Source organism: Oryctolagus cuniculus, chromosome 5 (genome assembly GCF_051225735.1).
Source record: "Oryctolagus cuniculus isolate XC-2025 breed Fujian yellow rabbit chromosome 5, ASM5122573v1, whole genome shotgun sequence".
Taxonomy (NCBI): Eukaryota; Metazoa; Chordata; class Mammalia; order Lagomorpha; family Leporidae; genus Oryctolagus; species Oryctolagus cuniculus.
The window spans coordinates 138605946-138633491 of NC_142871.1; the positions used below are offsets into that span (position 1 = coordinate 138605946).

The window sequence follows — 27546 nt, forward strand, 5'->3', positions numbered from 1 at the left end:
CTTTCCACCCACGTCGCCCTCATGGTCTCCGAGACTTCTAGAACTTAGCCTAAGGAAATAATTGAACAACCATGCAAACACGTGGGTTCAAGAATATTTGCTGGGGCCAGTGCTGTAGCGTAGCAGATAAAGCTACCACCTGCAATAGTAGCATCTTGTATGTTTGCCAGTTTGAGTCCCAGATGCTCCACCTCCAGTCCAACTCCCCAAGTGCTTGGGCCCCTGCGCCCACATGAGAGACCCAGAAGAAGCTCCTGGCTCCTGGCTTCAGCCTGGACCAGCCCCAATCTTTGTGTCCATTTGGGGAGTGAACCAGTGATAGAAGATCTCTCTCTCTCTCTCTCTCTCTCTCTCTCTCTCTCTCCACCTCCATCTCTCTCTGTGTATCTCTGCCTTTCAAATAAATAAAAACAGTCTTTTAAAAAGGAATATTTATTGTAGCATAGTTTATCATATTTTAAAAAAATTTGAGGGGCCCTTGTGGCATAGTGGGTAAAGCTGTCACCTGCAATGCAGGCATTTCATATGGGCATCAGTTTGAAACTGCACTGCTCTACTTCCCATCCAATTCCCTGCTACCGCACCTGGGAAAACAGCGGAAGATGACCCAAGTGCCCAGATGGGCTCCTGTGGGAGACCCAAGTAGAGTTCCAGGTTCTGGGCTTTGGCCTGGCCCAGCCCCGACCTTTGCAACCATTTGAGGAGTGAAATAACAGATGGAAGATCTCACTCTATCTCTCCCTCTCACTGTAACTCTGCTTTTCTTTTTTTTTTTTTTAAGATTTATTTATTTATTTGAAAGAGTTACACAGTGAGAGGAGAGGCAGAAAGAGAGAGGGATAGAGAGAGAGAGAGGTCTTCAATCTGATGGTTCACTCCCCAATTGGCCACAACGGCCGGAACTGTGCCGATCCGAAACCAGGAGCCAGGAGCTTCTTCCGGATCTCCCATGTGGGTGCAGGGACTCAAGGACTTGGGCCATCTTCTACTGCTTTCCCAGGCCATAGCAGAGAGCTGGATCAGAAGTGGAGCAGCCGGGTCTCGAACTGGCACCCATATGGGATGCCGACGCTTCAGGCCAGGAGGTTAGCCCGCTGAGCCACAGTGCTGGCCCCACTCTGCATTTCAAATAACTAAATCTTTTAAAATAAAATAAAAATAACAAGAATTGTGTTGGCTTGAGGATTTCCATATCTCTTCTGTGAGATTCCTGCCAAAAATGCATATCAGACCTACCCAAATTTAGGAACAGTCTACAATATAAGTAAATTCTATTTTTTAAGATTTATTTTTATTTATTTAAAAGTCACAGTTACACAGAGAAAGGAGAGACAAAGAGAGAGGTCTTCCATCTGCTGGTTCACTCCCCAACTGGCTACAACGGTCGGAACTGCGCTGATCCAAAGCCAGGAGCCAGGAGCTTCTTCTGGGTCTCCCAAACAGGTGCAGGGGCCCAAGGACTTGGACCATCTTCTACTGCTTTCCCAGGCCATAGCAGAGAGCTGGATCGGAAGTGGAGCAGCCAGGTGTCAAACCGGTGACCACATGGGATGCCGGCACTGCAGGAAGCGGCTTTACCTACTATGCCATAGTGCCGGCCCCAACTCTATTCTTTAAATATGGTAACATAGGAGAAACCTGGCTTTAGTATGGTGGTTGGAGGAACGGCAGTGATCACACGTCAGCTGCTGGGAAGAACTGGAATCTCATTCCAGGTCACAGTCAGAAAAGCTTAAGTTTACAATACAGTAGGGTCAGGAGGTCAGATCCTGATTGCAGAGCCATCGCTGATTACAGAATCTTGGGTTGTGCCTCCCTCTCCATTCTCACAGACCAACTCAGAAGATCTGTAAAACCTGGGAACTCACTAGGCCTCCTTGGAAGGGGAAGCAGGAAGGGTTGAATGTGATCCAGAAAGCAGGTTCTCAGACCCCTGGACAACACTCTGCGGAGGAAGATAACTTCAGAGGCAACACGCAGAGAAGTCAGGTGAGAGGTGCCTCCTCAGCAAATAAGACAGCTGCCCAACAGCCGGGGACGGGGAACAAGCTCTCCCAGGATGATGGGGGAGGGGGCACTCGGCTGAGAAGCCCCCTCGGGATCTGTGAGGAAGACAAGGAAGAACAAGCGAAGACTCCCGGAAATGGAGATGGCACCCCAGCCCCCTCGGACGAAGAGGGCCCGGGCCGATCCCACTGTCGAAAGTGAGGATGCGTCCCAGAATAGGATGGAAGTGAGAGAGAAGACTCCTGAAGAATTAAAGTCAGGGCCGGCGCTGTGGCGCAGCAGGTTAACAGCCTGGTCTGAAGCACCAGCATCCCTTATGGGCACCAGTTCTAGTCCCGGCTGCTCCTCTTCCCATCCAGCTCTCTGCTATGGCCTGGGAAAGCAGTAGAAGATGGCCCAAGTCCTTGGGTTCCTGTACCCGCATGGGAGACCTGGAAGAAGCTCCTGGCTCCTGGCTTCAGATCAGCACAGCTCCGGCTGTTGTGGCCATCTGGGGAGTGACCCAGCAGATGGAAGACCTCTTTCTCTCTGTCTCTACCTCTCTCTGTAACTCTGTCTTTCAAATAAAAAAAAACAAAATTAAAACCATGACTTATTGAGGACTGGGACTTAGTCACCAGGCAGAAACACCTCTTTCAACTCCCTGCCAGGAAGAATGTAGATGCTATTCTGGAGGAATACGCCAGTCACAAGATGTCACAGGGAGACATCGACAAGGAACAAGCCGTCAATTAAGCTGTGGGAGGTATAAAAGAGTATTCCAGTGGGATGTGGGGCACTCAGCTGCTCTACAAGTTTGAGAGGCCCCAGTATGCTGAAATCCTGTTGGCTCGCCAATGTCCCAGGTTTGTGGAGCACCACACCTACTGAGATTATTTGTGAGAATTGGAGCAATGTTGGCTTATACACCCCTTGATGAGAAGAGCCTTGCTCTATTGTTGGGCTATTTGCAGGATTTTCTAAAATACCTGGCAAAGAATTCTGCAGCTCTGTTTACTGCCAGTGATTACAAAGTGGCTTCTGCTGAGTACCACCGCGAAGCCCTGGGGAGTCTACTGACCACTCACCACTGATGTTGTTATCTGTAAAGCACTTTTGTTATTGTTGTTCTTAGTCTTTTTCTTGTAGAAATGACATTCTTTAAAATTCTTAATGATAACAGGGCTTATGTTTCAATTTGTTTTCTGTTCTACATTAAACAGAAAATAAAAGGAGTGCAAGCTCCTTTTCTCATTTCAAAGTTGCTACCAGTGTAGCAGTAATTAGAAAAAGAAGAGACGTGGTCTGGTCCCTGTTCAACACGCTCTTCATGAACTGGTGCTGCCTGGGCTTCGTGGCGTTCGCCTACTCCGTGAAGGCCAGGGACAGGAAGATGGTGGGCGACGTGACCGGGGCCCAGGCCTACGCCTCCACCGCCAAGTGCCTGAACATCTGTGCGCTGATCGGCAGCCTCCTCCTGACCGTGGTAGCCATCGTCGTCGTCGCCACCAGCTTGGCTGCCATCTTCCACGCCATTTCTCCCTAGCAGAGGACACCTGGAGACAGCGCGTCCGGCGCCTGCCTCTGCTCCCCGCACCCTGGCTGCCGGCCCTGTCCCTGGACCCCGTGTCCCCAGGAGTATTTTGTCCAGAGCGGGGCTCAATAAAGTGCATGTGTGCGCGACAAAAAAAAAAAAAAGCCAGCGCCGCGGCTCACTAGGCTAATCCTCTGCCTTGCGGCGCCGGCACACTGGGTTCTAGTCCCATTCGGGGCGCCGGATTCTGTCCCGGTTGCCCCTCTTCCAAGCCAGCTCTCTGCTGTGGCCAGGGACTGCAGTGGAGGATGGCCCAGGTGCTTGGGCCCTGCACCCCATGGGAGACCAGGAAAAGCACCTGGCTCCTGGCTCCTGCCTTTGGATCAGCGCGGTGCACCGGCCACAGCGCGCCAGCCGCGGCGGCCATTGGAGGGTGAACCAACGGCAAAGGAAGACCTTTCTCTCTGTCTCTCTCACTGTCCACTCTGCCTGTCAAAAATAAAAAAAAAATAAAAATAAAAAAAGAAGAAAAATTCAGTAGAACACTTTATTGCAGTGTTGCTTGAATGCTGGTGGTTCCACCCCTTTGACACTACACAATTTTCTAATGCTATGTGATAAAAACACCCTGATTCCTAGTGCCAAAGGTTCAACTTAATGTATATAACTGAATGTATATATCTTAATGTATATGCTTGAAAGCCTATGTATTTTTGCTCTTTGTGTGTGTGTGTGTGTGTGTGTTGCTTGAAGTAAAAACCGCCCATCCTCAGCAAATCCATCTGTGTTGTTCCTTAGGCATTCCATCTTTGCTCAAGTTGTTGTACAGTGGTCATTTGCTTCATGGTTTTTGTATTTGAGTCTAATGCACGTTCTAACATGATGGAGGCAATGCATTATTGTGTAGCCACGGTTTTCTGGAGAACTTGATATTTTAGGAATTGTATTTCAGAATCCAAATAAAAACCATTTTTCTAAGTTTCAAAGCAAAAATAAATAAATAAATAAATCTGGTAACATAAAGGAGTGAGCACCTGGCATAATGGTTAAGACACTGCTTGGGACACCCACGTCCTACACCAGAGGGCCTGGGTTCAAGTCCTGGCTCTACTCCCAATTCCAGTTTCCTGCCAATGCACATCCTGGGAAGCAGGAGGTGATGGTTCGAGTATCCAGGTCCCTGCCACCCACGTGGGAGACCCAGACTGAGTTCCAGTATCCTGGCTTCCGTCTGGGCCAACCCCAGCTATTGCAGGTATTTGGGGATGAATCAGCAGATGGAAGATCTTTCCCCCTCTTTATGCCTTTCAAATAAATGTAAGTATCTTTTTTAAAAGATTTATTTATTTTTATTTGAAAGGTAGAGTTACAAGGAGGCAGAGAGAGAGAGGTCTTCCATCTACTGGTTCACTCCCCAGATGGCCACAACAGCCTGAGCTGAGCTGATCCGAAGCCAGGAGCTTCCTCCAGGTCTCCCATGTGGGTGCAGAGGCCCAAGGACTTGGGTCATCTTCTGCTGCTTTCCCAAGCCATAGCAGAGAGCTGGCTCGCAAGTGGAGTAGCCTGGACTCAAACCTGTGCCCATATGGGATACCAGTGCCACAGATTTACCCGCTACACCACAGCAGCAATGTAAATCTGTGGAACTGAACCCATATTGAAGAAAACTAAAAAGATTTTGCAGTTAAATATAATGCATGATTCTAGATTTGATTATATTATCATTTCAATCTGAGTTTTCTGATTTCATCATTGTACTTCATTATGCAAAAAAAAAAAAAAGTACTCTTTCTTAGGAAACTCACACTGATGGGTTTGGGGATGGGGACACCTGTGTGCTGGGGAAATATGCTCATTACAAGGGAGGTGCTCGGGGCGCCCCAGGCCACAGCTGTGGGGCCCTCAACACGGGGAGGCACAGCTACTGCTGCCACCTCCAGCCACCCTGGGCTCTCTGCTCTCTCTGCTGCTAGAGGAACCTGGTGTGTGGCTGACCCCAAAGTCTTTGGTTGACTCAAGAAAGTAGGATGAACTTTTCAAGGCAAGGAATTCCCTTTTGTGATTTTATTTACTTGAGGTTTTTTTTTTAATAATTCTTTTATTTATTTGAAAGGCAGAGTCGGGGAGAGACAGAGAAAGAGAGAGACCTTCCATCCGCTGGTTCACTCCCCAGATGGCCTCAATAGCCAGGGCTCGGCCAGGCTGAAGTCAGGAGCCTGGAGCTCCATCTGGGTCTCTCATATGGGTAGCAGGGGCCCAAATACTTGGGTCATCTTCAGCTGCTTTCCCAGGCTCATTAGCAGGGAGCTGGAACAAAAAAGGAGCAGCCGGGACTTGAACCGGCACTCCTGCATCACAGGCAGTGGCTTCACCCACTGCAACACAACGCCACCCCCTTGAATTCTGACTGCATCCTACGGACCTCCGCAGTGGAGGGAGGCAAAGATGTATGGTGTAGAAATTGCCTTATTTCAGTGTTTGGTACAGACAATGTGCACTGCAATATTTAGAGCAGAGTACCTTCATTTATCCTTGGCAATGAGTTTTATATGCGCCCCTCCAAAGGAAAGCCAAGACTTCCCTCCCAAACCAGTCCAACACCCACCCATTCCACAGAAGGAGAAAACGAAGTCCCAGCAACAACCACGCTGAGACCCAGAAGTCCCCCAGGATTCCCTCTACCAAGGTGAGTGGCCTCAAATCAGGGCAAGCCGCGGATCCTCGGAGAAGCGTCCTCCCGGGAAGAGGAAGAGAGCGGTCTCACACCGCCCACCTCGGTTCCAGGCCCTGTTCCACGGGGCCGCCAGCTTGCACTTCCCATTTCTATAGAAGAGAGAGCCCCCATCCACAAACAGAAAAGCTGGGGCTGCCCCCAGGAGCCCCCTCCTATCGCCTGCCCTCCAGCCACACTGTCCAACCCCCCCCCACTTCCCCGGGGGTTGTCAGGGACAGAAGGCCCCTCCCTCGCCCCCCCACAGGTTCCTCCACACACACACACCCCCATCACTAGGGTGTCCAGGACATTGTGTGACTCAGGAAGCGGCTCAGACGTGAGGCTTGCAGCAGGCCGAGGAGGAGAGGAAGGGCCAGTGGGAGCAGGGGCGGTGGCCCTGCCTCGGCGAGGGCTCTGAGGGTCCCTGCCTGAAGAGCGAGAGGGCACCTGGGCTTGGGGCCCGGGCTCTGGAATGCAGCCCCCTTCCCTGCTCCTGCTGCTGCTGCTGCCACCCCCGCTGTGCTTCCCGGCTGTGATGGGCAGAGGTGAGGCATGGGGTGCGAGGGTGGGGGCATATCCCCCTTTGGAGACTGTCCAGGCTTGGGGGGTGGAGGAAGGGCTGAGTCCTGGGCTTCCAGGGGACCCTGCATGGAGGAGATCCTCACCGGTCAAATAGGAACAGCCCCCGGGGAGATATGGCTCTGCCCCTGGAAATGCACAGAGGCTTTGGGCCTGCTGCCAGGGGTGGTGACTGCTAAGGGGGCTGGGGGATGGGCTGCTCACCCCAAGGGAGAACCCAGTCAGCCCTGGATCTAAGAGGCAGGGGGGCTTCTGCAGCCACATGGAGGAGAAGAAGGAACAGACTGACCACCTGCTAGGGAAAGAGGGCAGAAGGGATCAAGAGATGCAGACATGGAAGGTCAAGAGCCCAGCAAGTGCCTTTCCCAGTCCAGCTACCCCCACCCCCCAGATGGCTCAATGTGAGGCCCTTCCGGGAGGAAATCCCTTCCAAGTCCCAGCCATTCACCTCCAGGGATCCTCCCCCCCCCCCGCCCCCCCGCCCGCTCCTGGTCTCCGTTGTCCTGCTTCCGGGGGGAGGAGCTGAGGCTGGTCTCAGGAGGCCAGAGAATAAACAGGAAGGAGGCGGGGTGGGCTGAGTAACCGGGAGGCCTGCGATGTGGAGGGCTGAGTGGGGAGCACATGGGCACAGGAGCACGGAGGAGGCGGTGGTTAGAGCAGGTGTGAAGCCTGCTCAGGGCAGGTCTCTCCGCAGCACCTGGAGGAGGAACCACAGAGACACCGCCGGGCTCCGTGTCATCTCCCTCTCCACCCCTAGGGCTGCTGTGTGGGCTCCGTGTCATCTCCCTCTCCACCCCTAGGGCTGCTGTGTGGGAGTTTGCCAGACCCCTGTGCCAACGGAGGCACCTGCCTGAGCCTGTCTCAGGAGCTAGGGACCTGCCTGTGAGTGTGCCTCGTGAGAGGGGGCGCCTGGAGAGAAAGGGGGAGAGAGGAGGAGGTGAAGGAGGAGGAGGCAAGTAAAGGCAAGGAAGGGAGGCGGGACGCAGCGTGAGCTCTCCTCTCTCATCTCCTGCCCAGGTGTGCCCCAGGCTTCCTGGGTGAGACGTGCCAGTTTCCTGACCCCTGCCAGGATGCCCAGCTCTGCCAGAACGGGGGCAGCTGCCAAGCCCTGCTTCCCACCCCCCCGGGCTCCCCTGGCCCTCCCTCTCCATCAGCCCCCGGCTTCTCCTGCACCTGCCCCCCTGGCTTCACTGGCGAGAGGTGCCAGTCCCGGCTCGAAGACCCCTGTCCTCCCTCCTTCTGTTCTGGAAGGGGCCGCTGCCACAGCCAGGCCTCTGGCCGCCCGCAGTGCTCCTGCATGCCAGGGTGGACAGGTGAGTGCTGATGGGGGGCGGTGAGGAGGGCAAAGCCAGGAGCAGTGGGCTGAGCTGGGAGGTGGGAAAGATGGGACTGGAGCCTGGGACATGGGGAGCCCTGTGAGGACAGAGGCCATGAGACTCAACACAGTGGCTCCTGGTGGCCACCTACTTTCCACCAGAAAGTTGTGCTGATTGCTAATATTTCCAAAAAGCGTGAAACATTTGAAAAGGAAGAGTGCCATGCACCGCCTAGTACCCTATCCCTGGCCCCCTCAGCCTCCCCTGGATCCAGCAGCATCCCGGGGAACCTCCAAGACTCATCATTCCGAGCATCTGAATGGCCCCTGTTCTGCACAGTGGGTGCCCAGGACACCACCCAGAAAGACTGACTCCCTAGCACCTGGGACGGGGGGGCCACTGGTGGCCATGCCCCCTCCCCTGCTGCTGCCATTACCACTGTGCCCACGGCTGGGAAGTGAGATTCCTCAGCCCTGTGGGCATTACACCCACCTAGAAATCAGGGTATCAGGGTCAGAGAGCTGAAATGACTCCCCTGAGGGTTCAGAGTCAGCCATGGCAGGGCAAGGTGCCAGCCTGCGTCTCCCGGCTGCCCATGCTGGGTGGTGTCCACCTCCCCGAGGAGGTCGCCCTGTGTCCCAGGTGTTCCCGGGCAGGGCCCCTTGGCAATGCTCCACCATGAGGTACAAGGCCTATTTTAAGTTCCTGTTTTCTCCTGATATATCCCTCCCAGCATGGGAAAACCGAGGCAAGGGGACAAAGAACAGGGCAAAGAGAAATACAAAAACTCGACAGAGTGAGCCAGACAGAGCAAGCTGGAACTGGAGCTGGGAAGAGCTCCCTCTGCCCTCTGCCCTCTGCCCTCTGCCCTCTGCCCTCTGCCCTCTGCCTCAGGTGAGCAGTGCCAGCTTCGAGACTTCTGCTCGGCCAACCCCTGCATCAACGGAGGCGTGTGTCTGGCCACGTACCCCCAGATCCAGTGCCGCTGCCCGCCCGGCTTTGAGGGCCACACCTGTGAACATGACATCAACGAGTGCTTCCTGGACCCGGGCCCCTGCCCCAAAGGCACCTCCTGCCACAACACCCTGGGCTCCTTCCAGTGTCTCTGCCCCGCAGGGCGGGAGGGCCCACACTGCGAGTTCCGGGCGGGCCCCTGCCCCCACAGGGGCTGTCTGAACGGAGGCACCTGCCAGCTGCTGCCGGGGGCAGACCCTCCCTTCCACCTGTGCCTCTGCCCCACAGGTGCGTCCCCGCACGGTTTTCTCGCAGCCCCTCCCTCTGGGCAGGGAGGCTTGTCTCCCTTGGGTCCTCCGTCCACCCCGGCCTCTCCAAGCTGTTCCCACGACCCCACCAGGTTTCACAGGCCCGGACTGTGACGTGAATCCAGACGACTGCGTCAGGCACCAGTGTCAGAACGGGGGCACCTGCCAGGACGGGCTGGGCAGCTATACCTGCCTCTGCCCAGAGGCCTGGACAGGTGAGTCGTTGAAGTCAGAGGTGCAGACAGTCAGCCCCAGCCTCCGTTCCTCACGGGCTCCGCGACCCAGCCCTTGTCCCCTTCCCACCCCCTGCAGGCTGGGACTGCTCAGCAGACGTGGACGAGTGTGAGGCCCAGGGCCCCGCGCGCTGCAGGAACGGGGGCACGTGCCAGAACTCAGCTGGCAGCTTTCACTGCGTGTGTGTGAGCGGCTGGGGGGGCACCGGCTGCGAGGAGAACCTGGACGACTGCCTCGCTGCCACCTGCGCCCCAGGATCCACCTGCATAGACCGCGTGGGTTCCTTCTCCTGCCTCTGCCCACCTGGACGCACAGGTGCGAGGACAGGGGACACCCGGGAGCTGGGAGGTGGAGAGGGAGGGCAAGAGACACACCAAGAGGGCAGCCGGGAGCTCCGAGTGGCCTCTGAGAGCCTCGCCGGCATCCTGCCCCTGCAGGCCTCCTGTGCCACCTGGAAGACATGTGTCTGAGTCAGCCTTGCCACGGCGAAGCCCAGTGCAGCACCAACCCCCTGACGGGCTCCACGCTCTGCCTGTGTCAGCCCGGCTACTCAGGGCCCACCTGCCACCAGGACCTGGACGAGTGTCAGATGGGTGAGGCCCCCTGCACTCCAGACTCTCTCAGTCCCAGCCCTATTTTTCAGGCCTCTGGTCTTTACACTGCAAGACTGGACACATCATTTCCCTTGGATTGGTCCAGTTCCAGTGTCTCCTCCCTACATGGCTCTCTCACCCCGGCTCAGCCCTCCAGGCCCACAGATGTGACCCCTTGGTCTTTCAAGACACAAGTATCTGCCCCACTGTGGTCTCATCCACCACCCCTGACAGCCTGGCCCCCCCATGCCCTTCCCACTCCCGGCTCCCCTCTCCTCCCAGCACAGCAAGGCCCCAGTCCCTGTGAACACGGCGGCTCCTGCCTCAACACCCCTGGCTCCTTCAACTGCCTCTGTCCACCTGGCTACACGGGCTCCCGCTGCGAGGCCGATCACAACGAGTGTCTGTCCCAGCCCTGCCACCCCGGCAGCACTTGTCTGGACCTACTTGCCACCTTCCACTGCCTCTGCCCACCAGGTGCCAGCTGGGTGCGGCCTTGGGTGGGTATTGGAGGGGACAGGGAACTGACCTGAGCCCAAGAGGTGGAAAGGGTGCGGGGGGTGGGGGAGGCGGGCTCCAGAGCAAGCACCGCCCTGGGCTGGCTGGGGTCAGTCTCCCCCGATGCTTCTGCTCCCAAATGAAAATGCTGAGACGCCCTTGGCCCCTAGGAGAAGGCTAGCATGGATGGCAGTGAGTTGTGCGCTGCTCACTCAGCTCTAGGGGGCTGTCTTTCATTTCATTTCATCACAGAGCACACAGCCTGGTCGGCGGCCCAGCAGGGGAGGGTTGGAGGCAGTTAATAGACTTCCCCTGCTGCTGTGGCCTCTGCTCCTGCAACCCAGAACCCAAACCCAGAGAAACAACAGCTTGCTTTGTCTGACCCTCTCACATGCCTTCTCTTTCCAATGAGCCCGTGACGTCAGCATTGTTACCACGCCTGCTTTATAAGTGAAGAAACCGAGGCACAGAGGGGTTAAGTGACCTTTCTAATGTCCTCCAGCTTGCAAGTGGCAGTGCCAAAATTCAAGCTAGGGGCTGCTCCTTGCTGCCTGACGGTGGTTCAGGCCACCCACAGACAAGCACAGAAGGATAAGAGAAAACTGTTCAGAGACCCAAGGGATGAGGTTGTAGATGGCAAAGCCCTTCAGAGGCAGGCCCCCAGGTGAGAAAGGAGAGAAGCCTGGAGGCTGAAGCTGCCTTAGTTCAGGGTGAGGCCGAGGAGACCCAGTGAATCCGAAGCAACAGAACAAATACGGGGGCCACGCGGCTTCCCAAACACCCTTCAAGTCCCCCCACTGTGGATTCCCTGTGGCATGGAGGCCTGCCCAGGGAGAAGCAGGAGTGATACCCCCCAGGTACACCTGTCCTACTTGCAGCCCACAGACCGCCCCATCCCATGTGCACACGGCACTGTCCCCGGCAGGTGCCCTGCTCCCCAGCCTTTCAGCCCAAAGGAGGCAGAGCCTCAGGCCACAGAGCAACAGGACCCCAGGGTCATCAAGTCCGACCTTCAGCAGACCCACTGGAACACAGGTCTCCTAGGCAGAGCGGGCAGCAGTCACGGCAGGGCCAGCCCAGCTGAGCCTCTGCCTCTGCCGACACCTGTGCCCAGGCTTAGAAGGGCGGCTCTGCGAGGTGGAGACGGACGAGTGTGCCTCGGCTCCTTGCCTGAACCACGCTGACTGCCACGACCTGCTCAACGGCTTCCTGTGCATCTGCCCGCCGGGTGAGCAGCCACCCCCAGCCCAGGCCTCCGGACCCCCAGCGTTCAGGCCCAGCAATGACCCAAGGCTCTTGAAGCTCGCTCTCTCTCTCTCTCTCTCTCTCTCTCGCTCTCGCTCTCGCTCTCTCTCTCTCACCTGACCCTGGAGTTCCTGATTCTCCAACCTCTCTGCCCCCAACCCAGAATCTCTTGTGCTGTACCCCTAACCCCCTTGCTATCTCACCCTTCTCATCTCTGGCCAATCTCCTCTGGCAGAGTCCCCTGTGTACTCTCTGTACTCTCCCTGCACAGTCAGGGTCCCAAGCTGCCTTGGCACGGCTCCTCCTGAACAGAGAGAAAACTGCCCAGGCAGCCCTCGTCTGGGGTCACATGGTCATGGCCATGGTCACAGCCACATTTACTGAACATTTACCCCAGGCCAGGCCCTTGCCTAGGCATTTTCCAGGCATTAGGCCATTTGGCTGTTCCACTGGTACCACGAGGGCAGTGCCGTCATTATTCCCCTTTATCAGACCAGGGAACTGGAGCCCAGAGAGGCTGAGGAGCTTGCCCAGCGCCACGCAGCTGGCAGGTGGCTGAGTTTGCCTTTTCTGCACCACCTCCTGTCGCCCCGTGCCCATCTGCCCCAGATGCCCCCCCGGGGGGCCCCTACAGGTTCATCTTTCCTGGCAGGAGGAGGGGCTATCCCTTGACCTTCTCTCCCACCCACTCCCTGCCCCACCAGGGTTCACCGGCGCCCAGTGCGAGGAAGACATTGACGAGTGCAGAAGCTCCCCCTGTGCTGGCGGCGGGCGGTGCCAGGACAAGCCCGGAGCCTTCCATTGCGAGTGTCTCCCGGGTAAACCGGGGTTCAGCAGCTGGAGGGGAGGGGGCAGACATCTGTGCAGGTCCCTGACTCTCCTGCTGCTCCGCCATAGGCTTTGAAGGGCCACGCTGTGAGACGGAGGTGGATGAGTGTCTGAGTGGCCCCTGCTCCCCTGGGGCCAGCTGCCTTGATCTCCCAGGAGGCTTCTCTTGCCTTTGCCCCTCTGGCGTCACAGGTCAGCAGCAACGGGGGGGGGGGGGGGATGTTGGAGAGGACTGGTAGGATATTTGAGCCCATTTGGGGTGGAGCGGAGGTCACTGGTGGGTGTTTGGGATGTGAGAACACAATGAGAGTGGTACCCTTTAAAGTTAATTCAGTGTAAAACCTATACAAGCGTGCAGCCGCAGGGACGAGGGCAGGGGTGAGTGTAAGGCCCACATGAATGGTGTGAGTGGGGCTCAGCAGCAGAGGAAGAGCTTAAAGGGCAGCCATTCACCCGCTCACTTAGCGAGCAGCTGTTAGGTGCCTGCTGCACCAGACACAGACACAAAGTCGAATAAGAGAGTTGCCATCCTCAAGTGGCCTTGAATCTAATGCAGAGACCAGCAGGTTCCTCTGTGGTCATGGGCCCAGAGGGGTGTTCCCCAGACAGGGGAATGCACAGGATCCTATCCGAGCCCAAAGAACCAACCAACCCAGACCAAGGATGGGAAGGCTTCCCGGAGGAGGGGATGGCTGAGCCGAGTCTAGAAAACTGATTAGGAGTGTGTCAAGACAGAAGTGAGGCAGCGTGTTTTAGCCAGAGATAGCCACGTGTGCAAAGGCATGCAGGGCAGAAAAGCGGAGCCCACTGAAGGAGCTGAGAGAGAGGTGGGGTGGCAAAGATGAGGAACACAGCCATTGTCGAAGGCCATGTTGTAGGTGATCCCAGATGTCACTCTGGGAAGTTAGACAGCACCCAGCAGGCAACAGGGAGCCACTGAAAAGCAGGTGCTTGGGGAGCGAGTGGCTCACACTGAAGAAGGGGCCTGCAGTCCCATCGAGGACAGAGAGAGGTTCTGTTTCCTCTCTGACCCACCTCCCCACCGCAGGCCAGCTCTGCGAGGTCCCCCTGTGTGCCCCCAACCTGTGCCAGCCCAAGAAGAAATGCCAGGACCAGGAAGACAAGGCCCACTGCCTCTGCCCCGACGGAAGCCCCGGCTGTGCCCCCGCTGAGGACAACTGCACCTGCCACCATGGGCACTGTCAGAGGTGACCTCCGGGCCCTCCCCCTCGGCCCCTTTCTCTGAGTCCTCCTCTGTCCAGGCAGGAGAAGACCCAGGGAGGGGCGGGTCTACGGGAAATGACCAATGAGAATAGGAAGGAGATGGCACAGTTCTTAGGGCAAGCCGGGTGGAGGTGCGGGGGCTCAACTGGGACGTGCTGTCCAAGGCAGGGAGAGCTCATACCTAGTGCAGGAAACAGAGGGCCAGGAGGCCAGAGCAGAAAGAAGGGTAGTGAGTCCCAGGGCCACAAACAGCACTGAGCATCCACTTCAGGCGGACGCTCCTCTGGGCACTGAAGCGGCTGCCCGCAGGGAGCTTTCACTCCAATGGCAAATAAAAAACAGACACTGTGAACTTAGAGAAGGAATGCATCCATATATACAACTGGAGAAAACGAGCCAGAGGAAGCTGTGCAGAGGAGAAGGGTGATGCTGAGAGCAATGTCCCTAAGAGAGAGGCCAAAGAGGGGGGCACAGGAGTCCAACCAATGGCAGGGGGGCGATGCACCAGGAGAGGAGAAACACCTTCCTCTTTCTCTTTCTGACCAGATCCTCGTGTGTGTGTGATGTGGGTTGGACAGGGCCAGAGTGTGAGGCAGAGCTGGGGGGCTGTGTCTCTGCACCCTGTGCCCACGGGGGGACCTGCTACCCCCAGGCCTCTGGCTACAACTGCACCTGCCCCGCAGGCTACACAGGTGAGGCCCTCCCTAAGCCATATATACTCTGGGCTGGTCACCCCCTACATGAAAGGCAAGGCATGTGTCCAAGGGCTCAGTGTCTCAGTCACCACCAAGGAGAACTGGGCATGGGCTGCAGGGGCACAGGTGATGTGCAGGGTGGTGGTGGCGCATACTGGAGGGAGGAGTAGAAAAGAGGCTGGGTGAGGGAGAATGGTAGGGTTGGGGATGAGGAGGAAGGGGAGAGGGAAGAGGAGGAGGGTAGAGGGAAGGACCCACCTGTTTTCCCCAGGGCCCACCTGTAGTGAGGAGGTAACAGCTTGTCACTCAGGGCCCTGTCTTAATGGTGGTTCCTGCAGCCCCAGCCCTGGGGGCTACTCCTGCACCTGCCCTGCAAGCCACACGGGACCCCAGTGCCAAACCAGCACTGACCACTGTGTGTCTGGTGAGTGCCCGCCGAGACCTGGGGTGCTGTGTCCTAGCGGGTGGAAGAACCGGGCAGCCATCTTTTTAAAGAACTCCTTGGAAGGCGTGAGCTGTTGTTTTGGTGGGGGGTATATGTTCTGTGTGCAGTGTAACAACAGTTTCCTCTCTCCAGCTCCATGCCTCAATGGAGGTACCTGTGTGAGCAGGCCGGGCACCTCCTTTTGCCTCTGTGTCATGGGCTTCCAGGGCCCACGCTGCGAGGGAAGGATCCGCCCTAGCTGTGCAGACAGGTGAGCAGAGCACAAAGACTCTGGGGCGGGGAGGAGCCCCTCAGCCTTCCCACCTCCTTCTCCATCTGCCCCTGGGCTCCAAGCCGCCTCAACTCCACACCCCTACTCCTCAGTCTCCTTCCCTCCCAGTCGGCCTCTCTCCAATGGTTGTCCCCCCACACATCACACATCCCTCCCCACATTCCCCAGAACTTCTTCCCACTGCACCCCTGTCTTGTCCAGTCCTTGTAGGAACCAGGCAACCTGCCAAGACAGCCCTCAGGGGCCCCGCTGCCTCTGCCCCCCTGGCTACACAGGGGGCAGTTGCCAGGTGAGGACCCCTGAGCCACCTGTGCTGAGGAGGGGTCGGCTGGAGAGCTCTGGTCAGTGGGGTCTCGTCCAGGCAGCCTGGGAGGGGGCCCACAGGAAAGGGGTATGGAGCTCCAGCCTGAGGTTCGTGTGAAGGAGGAGGAAGGACTGAATGAGTTCCCAGCCCCAGGGGCTGTTCTGGGCTGGGGGTATCAAAGGAAAGCCCTTTGTGTGTGTGTGGGGGTGGGGGGTGGTCAGCTAATCCCAGGCCATTCAGGAGAGAAAAAGGTGCCATTGGCAAAGGACTGTGTCTGTGCTCGCCGCCCTGGTGCTCTGACCTGCCTCATGCTCCCTCCAACCCCCAGACACTGGTGGACTTATGTGCCCAGAAGCCCTGTCTACACAGCTCCCACTGCCTCCAGGCTGGGCCCTCTTTTCACTGCCTGTGCCTCCAGGGATGGACGGGGCCTCTCTGCAACGTGCCTCTCTCCCCCTGCCAGAGGGCTGCGCTGAGCCAAGGTACCAGCCCAAAGGACAACAGGGTGGGGGGCGGACAAGGAAAAAGAGGGTGTCCTCCTCGACACCATCCCTCAGGGCAGCCACGCACATCACCGACTAAGAGGCAAAAACAACACAGACCAAACACAGTTACCGATTCCACGGTTCAGCGCCTGGGCAAGTCCGTCCAGGCACTGAACACAAATCAAACACCCCCAACCAGCCCAGTGAGCAGCAGAGCCACCAGGCACTTACTGGGAAGCGCCCAGTGATGTCATGATCATCACAGCTACACACACACACACCCTACTCGGCCTGAGGTTATGCCAGCCCCCTTGTGAGCCCTCCTCATCCAATTAAGCTTTGGTCTGGGAGGAGCTTGGGAAAGAGACTGTTGTGGGGGTCGGGGCAAGACCAATGCAATCAAAAGGAGAGAACAGCAAAGACGCAAAACTCAAGAGACAGTTGGGGCCACGAGTTAAGCCACGCACCCCGACTGGAAGTCTCCCTGGCATTCTTTCTTAAGATTTGTTCTAAACCAAGGAAGCAGATGCTTGTAACATTGCAATACGCTTAAAAAGAGACATCTCGCCATTCGCCAGTGCTGGCCGAAAGGGCAAGAGAGAGGAACTTGATGTTCTCATCTGCCCAGGCTCAGAGTGGCCTCCACCCAGGAATGCCAGTGGCCCCCACGGGGAATAGGCCTCTTTTCTCAATGTCTGGGCCCCTGGACACCTTTCCTCCTACTGTGTGTTCACCTGTCCCCCTGTTTACTTCTCCCGCCAGGCACAGACGTCCCTTCCCTGTGCCAGAATGGAGGCCTCTGTATTGACAGCGGCACCTCCTATTTCTGCCACTGCCAGCCTGGATTCCAAGGCAGCTTGTGCCAGGATAATGTGAACCCTTGTGAGTCCAGGCCTTGCCAGCATGGGGCCACCTGTGTGGCCCAGGCCAATGGGTATCTCTGCCAGGTGAGAGAGTCTTAGAGCGGGGAGAGAGGACCAGGGTAGGCTGGATGTGGGAGACCGTGAGGGGGAGGGGGAACCCAAGGTAGCCAGTTCCTCCTTTCCTGTGCCCTACACATCCACCCAACCGCCAAGACACGCCATCCTCCTGCCTAAGCGTTTCTCCACTCCATCCTTTCCCTTCCTTCTCTGTCCAGACCTGTGTTGCATTTACCCGGATGCCTGCACCAGCCTCCTAACTTCTGCCCTTGCCTGCACACTTGTCCTGTAGCTTCCAGTCTGCCCCATTCCTCGCCTGAAAACGTCAAGCTGGCTGTCGCTGTCCTGCCCGCCGCCCTGCAGTGGCCGCTCACTTCTTTTCAGAATGGCCCTGCCTGGCCCAGCACTACCTGCCTCTCAGGCCTCCCCATCCCCACCCGCACCAACGTGCTGCTGGCAGGCAGAGCCTTGATTCCTGCCTTTATCGCCGCTGTTGCCTCTGCCAGGAATGGCCTTCCACAGTGGGGGTGCCCAGGAAGAGCACTCAAGGTCTCCCCAGGCCAGGCAAGAGCCTCTCCTTGGTGGTCCAGGTCACCAAGTCCGGAGACGCAAAGCTGGGATCCAAGTCCAAGCGGCCGGATTCCTGTGCTCAGAACCACAACCTTTGGAAGAAAGCACCACGCAGATCCCCTAACCCACGCCCTTTCACTTTTCCTTTTTATTTTAACCTTTTGTCGTGAATGCTTTTAAACACATCCAAAAGCAACGCATTGATCCACAGTGATCATAGCATGTCCTCCTCCGGAGGTTCCCAGCCCCCACCCACACCCCTGCTCCCTGGTCATGGCCTGGCTCCCAGTCCTTGCTAGCACTCCTGCCCCTTGCAGGAAACCTGCACATGGTGTAGATCTTTCTGATGACCCTTTTCTTCCTAGCAGAGCAGCGTGAAGCAATCAGATGAGGGTTGAAGGGCACTGGGCATGGAGTCACAGTCACTTAATCTTCCAGGGCACTTAGGGTTTTTGTCTGTAAAGTGGAGATCAAGCGGGACAATCCAAGTAAAGTGTTGCTGGGAAGGTTTCATGAGGTTATGGGTATAAATCATGCAACAAATGCCTTCTCCTCGGATTGACTAAGAGCTTCACGGAAACAGGCACCTTCTCTCATTGTCTTTGTATTTCCTGTGCCTAACACAGCCTCTGGCACAAAGTAGGCATTTAATAGATGCTAGGATGAAGTTTCGCCAAGACTGGGCTATGGTGAGTGGCCATGTGTCACACATGGGGGAGGGTGGTGCGCTGTTGCACAATCGTGTGTCATGCGAAGTTGAGACCGAAGGGTTAAGCTCTGCAGAATTGGGTGATGCTGGTGAGCTGGAAGATGAGGTGGTGGGGGCAGGCAGCTGTCTCTGGCTGGGCACCTTGTAATGCCAGCTGGACTCATGCTTGGCTCCCTGTCTGACTCCATCTGCAGTGTGCCCCAGGCTACAGTGGACAGAACTGCTCAAAGGAACCCGACGCTTGCCAGTCCCAACCCTGTCACAACCAGGGAACCTGCACTCCCACACCTGGAGGCTTCCACTGTGCTTGCCCTCCGGGCTTTGTGGGGCTACGCTGTGAGGGGGACGTGGACGAGTGTCTGGAGCGGCCCTGCCATCCTACAGGCACCGCCGCCTGCCACTCTCTGGCCAACGCCTTCTACTGCCAGTGTCTGCCTGGACACACAGGTGAGGCCTGGGATGGAGGACACAGGAACCTCTGGGCACAGCCAAGTAGACTGGGGACATCCAGACAAACCCTACCCATAAGGCAGCCTCGCCATCTTGCCCAGCCCACTTCTTCCACATCCCCCTCCCCCCACAGAAGATGCCCCAGGAGCCCTCTGTCTGCAAGCCTAGTGCTGGGCCGACTCCCAGGAGTGAGTTAGGAGGGAGGCGGTGACTGGTGCAGTGTGACATCTAACCTCACCCCTTGCCACAGGGCAGTGGTGTGAGGTGGAGATCGACCCCTGCCAGAGCCAGCCCTGCTCCCACGGAGGGTCCTGTGAGGCCACAGCTGGACAGCCCCCAGGTTTCACTTGCCACTGCCCCAAGGTACGTGACCACAAAGCTGCTTTCTCTGCTGCCCCTGCACTGATATAAGGCAAGGACATCTGAGCTGGAATCCTAGAGGGAGGCAAGGCAAGCACCGGCGTGGGGACTGTGCTGGAGAAACCATCTCAAGTTCATGGTGATGCAGGAGGGGGAAGGCAGGATCTGCTGTATCGTGAATAGAATTTTCAGAAATCACAGACATTGTCTAAGGGACAGCAAAAAGCTCCCCAAGGTCAAGCCGGATGGCCTTGGAGAAGTTCTTTTAATTCTGTGTATGTGTGTGTGTTTATGGGCCTCAGGTGCATGGAACGGGATTCATCTTAAACCTTGGTTCATGATATTCTCACATTGGTGTGTGCCGGGCATGCTTATTTTATTTTTCTCACGGTTTAACACCCATAAACCTACTCAAGAATTATGTTAACAACTTACATCTACTTATGCCCTCCTCTGTCTCCAAGAGGAAGAAGGAAGTATTTAATCCTGTCTCCAAGGATTAAGATAACGTAAGAGTTCCTCTCTGTTAACTGGGTAGTCTCCCAGGATGTGCATAGGATGCCAGCGTTGCACACAGCTGTGGCTCACCTAGCCTTACCAGGTGAAGTGACCCTGAGACATGGCTCCAACACCCAGAAAATGATTAACTTGACGGCCTCCAAGATCCTTCACGTGTGAGAATCTAGGAGCCTCTGTGCTATCTTAACCAGGAGTGGTCTGCTTGAGTAGGGAACGTGGAAAAATAAGGCCAGGTCTTTGCTTAACATCTCTCATCCCCTCCACAGGGTTTTGAAGGCCCCACCTGCAGCCACAGAGCCCCTCCCTGCGGCCTCCACCACTGCCACCATGGAGGCCTGTGCCTGCCCTCCCCTAAGCCAGGCTTGCCGCCCCTCTGCGCCTGCCTCAATGGCTATGGGGACCCCGACTGCCTGACCCCACTGGCTCCTCAAGGCTGTGGCCCCCCCTCGCCATGCCTGCACAACGGCAGCTGCTCAGAGAGTCCTGGGTTGGGGGGCCCGGGCTTTCGGTGCTCCTGCCCTCCCGACTCCCCAGGGCCCCGATGTCAGAGGCCCGGTGCGAAGGGGTGTGAGGGCAGAGGAGGAGACGGGGCTTGTGACGCTGGCTGCAGTGGCCCGGGAGGAAACTGGGACGGAGGCGATTGCTCCCTGGGGGTCCCGGACCCCTGGAAAGGGTGCCCTTCCCACTCCCGGTGCTGGCTTCTCTTCCGGGATGGGCAGTGCCACCCACAGTGTGACTCGGAAGAGTGTCTGTTTGATGGCTATGACTGCGAGACTCCTCCGACCTGCACGTGAGCCTCCATCCTCGGGAGCAGGGGAGAGTGGGGGGCAGAGGAGGTGAGGAGGACGGACATGGGTGCTTCTGAGTCAAGGTGTGGGTGCAGCCTCAGGCTCCGGGGATCGTCGTAGCTCATAACCACTGTGAAGTGGGCTGGGCTCCAACCCAGCACAATGAGGTGGCCTGGATGCCTGGTGTGGGGCACGGGTCTTTGTCTGGGCTTCTGAGAGTTGTGGGTGGTCAGACCTCAAGTCTGCCTCCTTTGGTGCAGCTGCCATAAAGGCCTTGGACCCTAGTTCAGGAAGACAGGGAGCTCAGGGTGGGTATGGAGAGACGATGGTCTTAGGAGATGGGCATATGTCATGTACGTTGACATCAGGGTGTCTGCCCCACCCAGAGCGCCACAGCTGCCCCTCTTTAGCAACTAGAGTCCCAGAGGCCAGGAACTATCAGCAATTCCCTCTGGGGTATGGTGGGGAGTCAGGTTTTTGTGGGGGCGTCCTGAGTTCCCTCTCTCCTCACCCCACAGTCCAGCCTACGACCAGTTCTGCCGCGACCACTTCCACAACGGGCACTGTGAGAAAGGCTGCAACACCGCGGAATGCGGCTGGGACGGGGGTGACTGCAGGCCCGAGGACGGGGACTCTGAGTGGGGGCCCTCCCTGGCCCTGCTGGTGGTGCTGAGCCCCTCAGCCCTGGAGCAGCAGCTGCTGGCCCTGGCCCGTGTGCTGTCCCTGACTCTGAGGGTGGGACTCTGGGTGAAGCGGGATGGTGATGGCCGGGACATGGTGTTCCCCTACCCTGGGGCCCGGGCCGAAGAAGAGCTGGGAGGAACTCGGGACCCCTCTCATCAGGAGAGAGCAGCCCCTCACCCACAGCCCCTGGGCAAGGAGACAGACACCCTTGGTGCTGGGTAAGGCTTGGGCAGGACGTGGTTTTTTTAAACAGGGCAGAGGGCAAGAAGGGAGCCAGAGCCTGATACTGGGATCTCTGAGGTACCTCTCCCACAGGTTTGTGGTGGTGATGGGTGTGGATTTGTCCCACTGTGGCCCTGACCACCCCGCATCCCGCTGTCCCTGGGACCCTGGGCTCCTGCTCCGCTTCCTGGCTGCGCTGGCTGCAGTAGGGGCCCTGGAGCCTCTGCTGCCTGGACCCCTCCTGGCTGCCCACCCTCATGCAGGCACTGGTAGGTGGTCCCCTGCCATTTCCCCCCACTTTTGCTCCCCAGCTAGCTCTCACGCTGGCACAGGCAGGAGAGAGTGAATGGGACAGGATAGCTAGACCAAAAATGTTCTTTGCGGGGACTTAGGTCCTAAACCCCAACACCTCCTTCTCAAACTGGAGCTCCTCCAGTCCGGTGCTGCAGTCTCCATCCTTATGTCCCTAAGTGCTGTCTCCCAACCTCTCCCACAAGCCCTGGCGTCTGCCTTAACTTTACTGAAGCAGAGGATCCAGTGGTCTCCGTATCAGTTCACAGCACGTGAATGCATAATAGTCGTGACAGTGTGCTTACGATGTGCCTTGGGCTAAGCATTTCACGTTATTAACTCATTCAACGCTCCCTACAACCCCTTGAAGCAGGCACTCTATCCCACTGTACAGAGGAAGACACTGAGGCACAGGGCGTTACTGCGTCTGCCCGAAGCTCTCCCAAGAGTGGCCAGTCTCCAGGAGTGACCTGACTTCTCTCTCTCCCACCAGCGCCCCCCGCCAGCCAGCTCCCCTGGCCCGTGCTGTGCTCCCCAGTGGCCGGGGTGCTTCTTCTGGTCCTTGGGGCTCTTCTCGTCCTCCAGCTCGTCCGGCGTCGACGCCGAGAGCACGGGGCCCTCTGGCTGCCGCCTGGCTTCACTCGCCGGCCACGGACTCAGCCAGCTCCCCGCCGCCGCCGGCCCCCACTGGGCGAGGACAGCATCGGTCTCGAGTGAGAATGAGGAACCTGGGCTCTGGGAGGTTCGGGAGGAAGGGAGTCAGGGAGGGGTCTCTCCTGTGAAGCCTCTCTTGACCACAAGTGAGCAATTCCAGTGCAGATGTTGAAGGTGGGGAGGGAGGGTTAGGACCCCGATGGTCCTAACCCCATGGACCCTCCACTTTCCCCCTGGCAGGACGCTGAAGCCAGAGGCGGAAGTTGAAGAGGACGGAGTTGTGATGTGCTCGGGCCCTGAGGAGGGAGAGGAGGTAGGCCCAGCGAAAAGGCTGGGGCCAGAATGGTCCCGAGGGGATGGAGGGGATGAAAAGTCGCCTTCACTGACTCTTACTCTTGCCCCAAAGGCTGAAGAAACAGCCCCAGCCCCCAAGTGCCAGCTGTGGCACCTGAGCGGTGGCTGTGGGGTGCTCCCCCAGGCAGCCATGCTCACTCCTCCCCAAGAGTCGGAGATGGAGGCCCCCGACGTGGACACCTGTGGGCCGGGTAGGTGAGCCAACCCAGACAAGAACATGGCGGGGGGGGGACCCTGCTTTGAACTTTAGAAGCACAAAGTCCTTTAGTGTCAGAACTGGAGGCACTGAACGTTAACAGGTGCCTAAGGACACTGATCTCACAGTCTGGGCTGCAGACTGCAGAATCCGCATCGCTTGGCATCTCTCAGAAACGCAGCTGCTTCAGAAACTGGAGATGTTGAGCGATCGGTGCTTTCCTGAGCACGCCACGTGAGTCTGATCAGACTCGAGTCTGAGAACAGAGGCCACGGGGCCAGCACTGTGGCGCGGCAGGTTAAAGCCGACCTGCAGCGCCGGCATCCCGTAAGGGCTCCAGTTCAAGAACCGATGCCCTGGAATGTGAAGGAACGTGGGCTGACTCCTTTTCCAGATGAGGAAACTTAGAGCTCAGAGAAAAGTTAGAGAAGTCACTCAATTAAAACCACACAAAATCAACAGCCATCACATAGCCTCCTGACCCCTCCAGCTGTGGTTCCCCTGAGCCTCCAGGTTCACCCCTCCCCCGGATGCGTCCTCTGTCTGACCTGTTACTCATGTATTACCCACACACAGATGGGGTGACCCCCCTGATGTCAGCAGTCTGCTGCGGGGGCATGGAGTCCAAGATTTTCCAGGGGACCTGGCTGGGAGGTCCTGAGCCCTGGGAGTCTCTTCTGGATGGGGGGTCCTGCCCCCAGGCTCACACCGTGGGCACTGGGGAGACCCCCCTGCACCTGGCTGCCCGGTTCTCGCGGCCAACCACGGCACGTCGACTCCTCGAGGCTGGAGCCAACCCTAACCAGCCAGACCGGGCAGGGCGCACCCCCCTCCATGCTGCTGTGGCTGCTGACGCCCGGGAAGTCTGCCAGGTCAGCATCTACTGGGGGGGGCCGTCAAGGGAGTGGGACCAGCTTCAGAGGAAAGCTGGGCTGACGCATCCCCCGGGGCTTAACAAAGAGGGAAACCGATTTGGAACCTGAAGGAGAAATTACTGAAGATATCTAAATATGGTCTGGGAAGCTGAACATGTGAGACATGGACCGGTTCACGGTGCCCCAGGGTATCCGGCCTTCTCTGTCCCTACAGCTTCTACTCCGCAGCAGACAGACCGCAGTGGACGCGCGCACAGAGGACGGCACCACACCACTGATGCTGGCCGCCCGGCTGGCAGTGGAGGACCTGGTTGAAGAGCTGCTTGCAGCCCGAGCAGATGTGGGGGCCAGAGATAAATGGGGTACGGAGCGGTGGGGATGTGTTACAGAGAATGTGCAGATGGGGTATGACAGGAGGTGCCAAACACAGGAGCAGCAGAGAGAGCAGCTGGAGGCTGGGACAGCCCCTGGCACCTGTCATGATGGTAACCCGGCTGTGCAGTGGCAGTAGGGAGCCGGTGAGCGCCACCCCTCCCCCATCCTCAGCCACAAACACACACACACACCGCCCCAGGCCACGGAGAGCTGATGGAGCAAAGTCCGCGAAAGGAGCGGGGTCTCGTGGGAGGAGGTGGTCTCCGGGTCCCACAGACCCCAAAACAATGCCCCATTGTCCCTCCCGAGCGCCAGTGACGTCACCAGGGCACCGCTTCCTGCCCGCCGGCGGTCGCCGGGGCAACCCTTTCCGCCTTTCACAGACCCAGTAGCCCTTCCTCCAAAGCCAGCACCGTGGGAAACCGGAACCCAGGAGTCTGCCCCCCAGCCGCGGCGTGACAACCTTCCGCATTGTCTCCTAGGGAAAACCGCGCTGCACTGGGCCGCTGCTGTGAACAACGCCCGCGCCGCCCGCTCCCTCCTCCAGGCCGGAGCCGACAAAGACGCCCAGGACAATAGGGTCAGGCCGGGCAGCAGGCCCCTCACAAAGACACTGGGGTGCAGTCGAGATGTAAAGCGCGGGAATCCTGCAAAACCTGGAGGGGGAGGGACCAGTAGGTCGCAGTCAGGAAGGGCTAGTCCTGTGGGCGTGGCCGCCCCTGACAGCGCCCCCTGCTGTCTTCTCCCTCACAGGAGCAAACGCCGCTGTTCCTGGCGGCCCGGGAAGGAGCGGTGGAGGTAGCCCAACTGCTGCTGGCGCTCGGGGCGGCCCGAGGACTAAGGGACCAGGCCGGCCTAGCGCCCGGGGACATCGCCCGCCAGCGGAACCACTGGGATCTGCTGACGCTGCTGGAGGGGGCGGAGCCACTAGAATCACGTCACAAAGCCTCGCCGGGCCGTGAAGCCGGCGCCCTCCCGCGCGCACGGACTGCGTCAGCGAGCGTGCCTCCGCGCGGAGGCGGGGCTCTGCCGCGCAGCCGGACGCTGTCAGCGGGGGCAGGCCCGCGTGGGGGCGGAGCTTGCTTGCCAGCGCGCGCTTTGTCCGTAGACTTGGCCGCGCGCAGGGGCGGGGCGCACTCGCGTTGCCGGAGCGTATCCGGAGGGGCTGCGGGAGGCCCGCCCCCGCGCGGCCGTAGGTATTCTGCGGGCATGCGCGGGCCTCGGCCCCACCCCGAGACGGCGCGAGGAAGATCCGGGGTCGCGGCGGGGTGTGGAGGCGGGGCCTCAGCGAACGATTGGCCCTGTGATTGGGTGGCCCTGGGAGCCTGCGAGCCCGCCTCCGCCACTCCGATCCCGCTTCCGTGCCTCACTCCGTCCCCTGAGCGGGGATCCCCTCACGTTGTCTGGGGTCTTCCGAGCGACCGAGCGATGCCTTTAATTGCGGGAGAAGAGACTCAGAAATAGAAGGCTACGCGGAGGGGCGGGGTCCTAAAAATTACCACCCGTTACAGGACGGGAAGTCTGGAAGGCTAAGGGTCTCAGATCGAGCCCCGAAAGGGAGACGTCACGAATTCGCGTCCCCTCCCAAAATGAGTATGCCCACCAGACTTGGCGTCGCCTTGCACGTGGAGAAGCTGCAGCTCTGGGAAGGAGGCAGGCCCTGTCCCTCTCCCAGAAAATACGGGTGAGAGGCCACAGGACAGAGTAAGAACTACAAGCCGATAGGACAGAAGCTGGTCTTTCCTATATATGGTTTCCAAAGGGAGCCTCTACCGCCCGTTACCCCCTCCGCCCACAAATGGACCACAAGTATTTATTAAACACCTACTGCGCGCCAGGCACTGTGTAGATGCCGTGGGCGGCCAAGGACCACCCTCTTCCCCATCCCCAACAAGAAAACTGCAGGCATGAAGTCATTCTAACAAACAAAGCGAACTCTATTTAAAGAACCCCAAATTTGTCATCTATAATAAATAAAAGCTCATTTAAAATGTTACTTTTTTTGGGGGGGGTCGGAGAACGCAATGGCAAAAAAATATAGGAGTGACTATGTGTGTTTTTAGAATTTCGGCTCAGCATTTTCATGGGGTCTTTAAGAACAGCAATGAATAGATTTGGGGAGTCCCATGTGAATTTAGAGCATTACCTGAAAGCAGCAGCCCACTAGCCCAGGGAGACCCCACACACACGGTTTCCCTCCAGTCCAAGGGCATTCCGTGGTAGCCACTCAGGAGTCTCCCTAAGGCCTTCATTCAGTCAAGCAGAGGAAGATGGAGAGAGCATCTGATGTGCTAGCCCCCTTTCAGCAACATGGTTACACCTGTTTAATGTTAAAGAGGCACAAGGCATCTTGAAAACCAAAAATAGTCACTTACCAGGTGTTCACTATGTGCCAAGTGCTTTATTACAATGAATCCTAACATGAGTTAGGTGTGATAAAAACTCCATCTTGCAAAAAAGCGGGCACCGAGATTCTATTTGCCCAGGATTGCAGGCGCTGAATGGTAGAACCAGATCTCATCACATTCCGTGTTCCAAGTCACTCAGCTGTAACCCCCCAACATTGCAGGTAGCCATTGGAGGTTCCAAGTGTATCTTGCTCCCGCTTCGGTGCCAGTGAGCCATCTAGCATTATCAAAGACGGAGCCCGGAGCCCAGTCCTCTCCCTTTTCCATTTCTAACCCCTCCCAATTTCATGACCAAAGAGATGTCTTCCCCTGCCCCTTCTTGACTGCACTGAGTTACCAGAACGCACCCCATCGACCTTAAACACCGAGGGCAGGGTCATTCCACGTTCACTAAAGGCCTGTGTGTAGGACCCAGCACTAGGAGTACACGCATGTATTTGAGAGCCTGACATCCTGGGTCTGAAGACCCCCTGCTTCCAGTGGACCCACGTTCCTGCCAGTCCCAATTTGCCTGGGAGAGGCAGGGCAAGCTATCAGGGTCGGCCTGAAGGAGTGAAGGGACCAGGCTGGGGGGAGGGAGATTCTGAGGACTGAAACCACTTCCTGTGTAACTAGTTCCTGTGTTGACAGAAAGAACTGAAGGGGGTGGAGGGAGCAGAGCCACGGTTTGGGGGGGCCACCGAGGCTTTGGAGACGAGAAGGCCAGGAGTCCGCTTCCACCAAGAGCCCCCTTCACTCCTGCAGCTGGGAAAGTTTTTCCCAGCCTCTGTGCTCCCCTGGGGAGAGGTCAAAGGAGCCGTTTGGGTGGGAAAAGAGAATGGAGGAAGTTGACAGGGATGGGCGGGGCCCGTGGGGGGGCTGACCAGGAACCCAGCTTCCTGCTCAGTACCCAGGCGTCCAGCCCCCAGCTCACCCCCACCCCTTCCAGCCCCCACTCCCCTCAGGAACCCAAGGTTCCT

At 57.7% G+C, this 27546-nt stretch overlaps 1 protein-coding gene and 1 pseudogene across 5 annotated transcripts; both read left to right on the forward strand.

Annotated features, from left to right (window-relative positions):
- The first annotated feature begins 602 nt into the window (after window positions 1-602).
- On the forward strand, window positions 603-3679 carry LOC149126721 (mortality factor 4-like protein 2; annotated as a pseudogene). The gene is made up of 4 exons (XR_016234449.1): window positions 603-611; window positions 2032-2255; window positions 2585-3057; window positions 3210-3679. The product of XR_016234449.1 is annotated as a mortality factor 4-like protein 2 (transcript).
- Window positions 3680-6563: 2884 nt separating this feature from the next.
- NOTCH4 (notch receptor 4) lies at window positions 6564-26170 on the forward strand. Of its 4 annotated transcripts, XM_089334187.1 has the most exons (31): window positions 6564-6778; window positions 7507-7537; window positions 7581-7694; window positions 7830-8125; window positions 9023-9370; window positions 9483-9605; window positions 9703-9939; window positions 10062-10217; window positions 10500-10694; window positions 11830-11943; window positions 12665-12778; window positions 12858-12980; window positions 13837-13996; window positions 14559-14704; window positions 14979-15131; window positions 15285-15402; window positions 15625-15712; window positions 16056-16209; window positions 16975-17159; window positions 18606-18858; window positions 19112-19224; window positions 20007-20530; window positions 21047-21430; window positions 21528-21703; window positions 22219-22438; window positions 22620-22692; window positions 22786-22924; window positions 23506-23801; window positions 24019-24166; window positions 24662-24759; window positions 24933-26170. In XM_089334187.1, exons 1-31 carry the CDS (start codon window positions 6706-6708, stop codon window positions 25641-25643), a joined length of 6063 nt encoding a protein of 2020 aa, XP_089190313.1. In that variant the 5' UTR covers window positions 6564-6705; the 3' UTR covers window positions 25644-26170. The 4 variants fall into 4 exon arrangements, with proteins under 4 accessions (XP_089190313.1, XP_089190315.1, XP_089190314.1 ...); XM_089334189.1 differs by lacking the exon at window positions 9023-9370; XM_089334188.1 differs by lacking the exon at window positions 7507-7537 and having other exon boundaries at window positions 7613-7694.
- Window positions 26171-27546: the final 1376 nt, after the last annotated feature.

Bases quoted from the DNA above. Each gene is read 5' to 3' on its own strand.
- NOTCH4 (XM_089334187.1), top strand. From the start codon at position 6,706: ATGCAGCCCCCTTCCCTGCTCCTGCTGCTGCTGCTGCCACCCCCGCTG. The intron at 22,693-22,785 runs GTAGGCCCAGCG...CTTGCCCCAAAG, and splicing joins GCCCTGAGGAGGGAGAGGAG to GCTGAAGAAACAGCCCCAGC. The intron at 24,167-24,661 runs GTACGGAGCGGT...ATTGTCTCCTAG, and splicing joins GGGGGCCAGAGATAAATGGG to GGAAAACCGCGCTGCACTGG.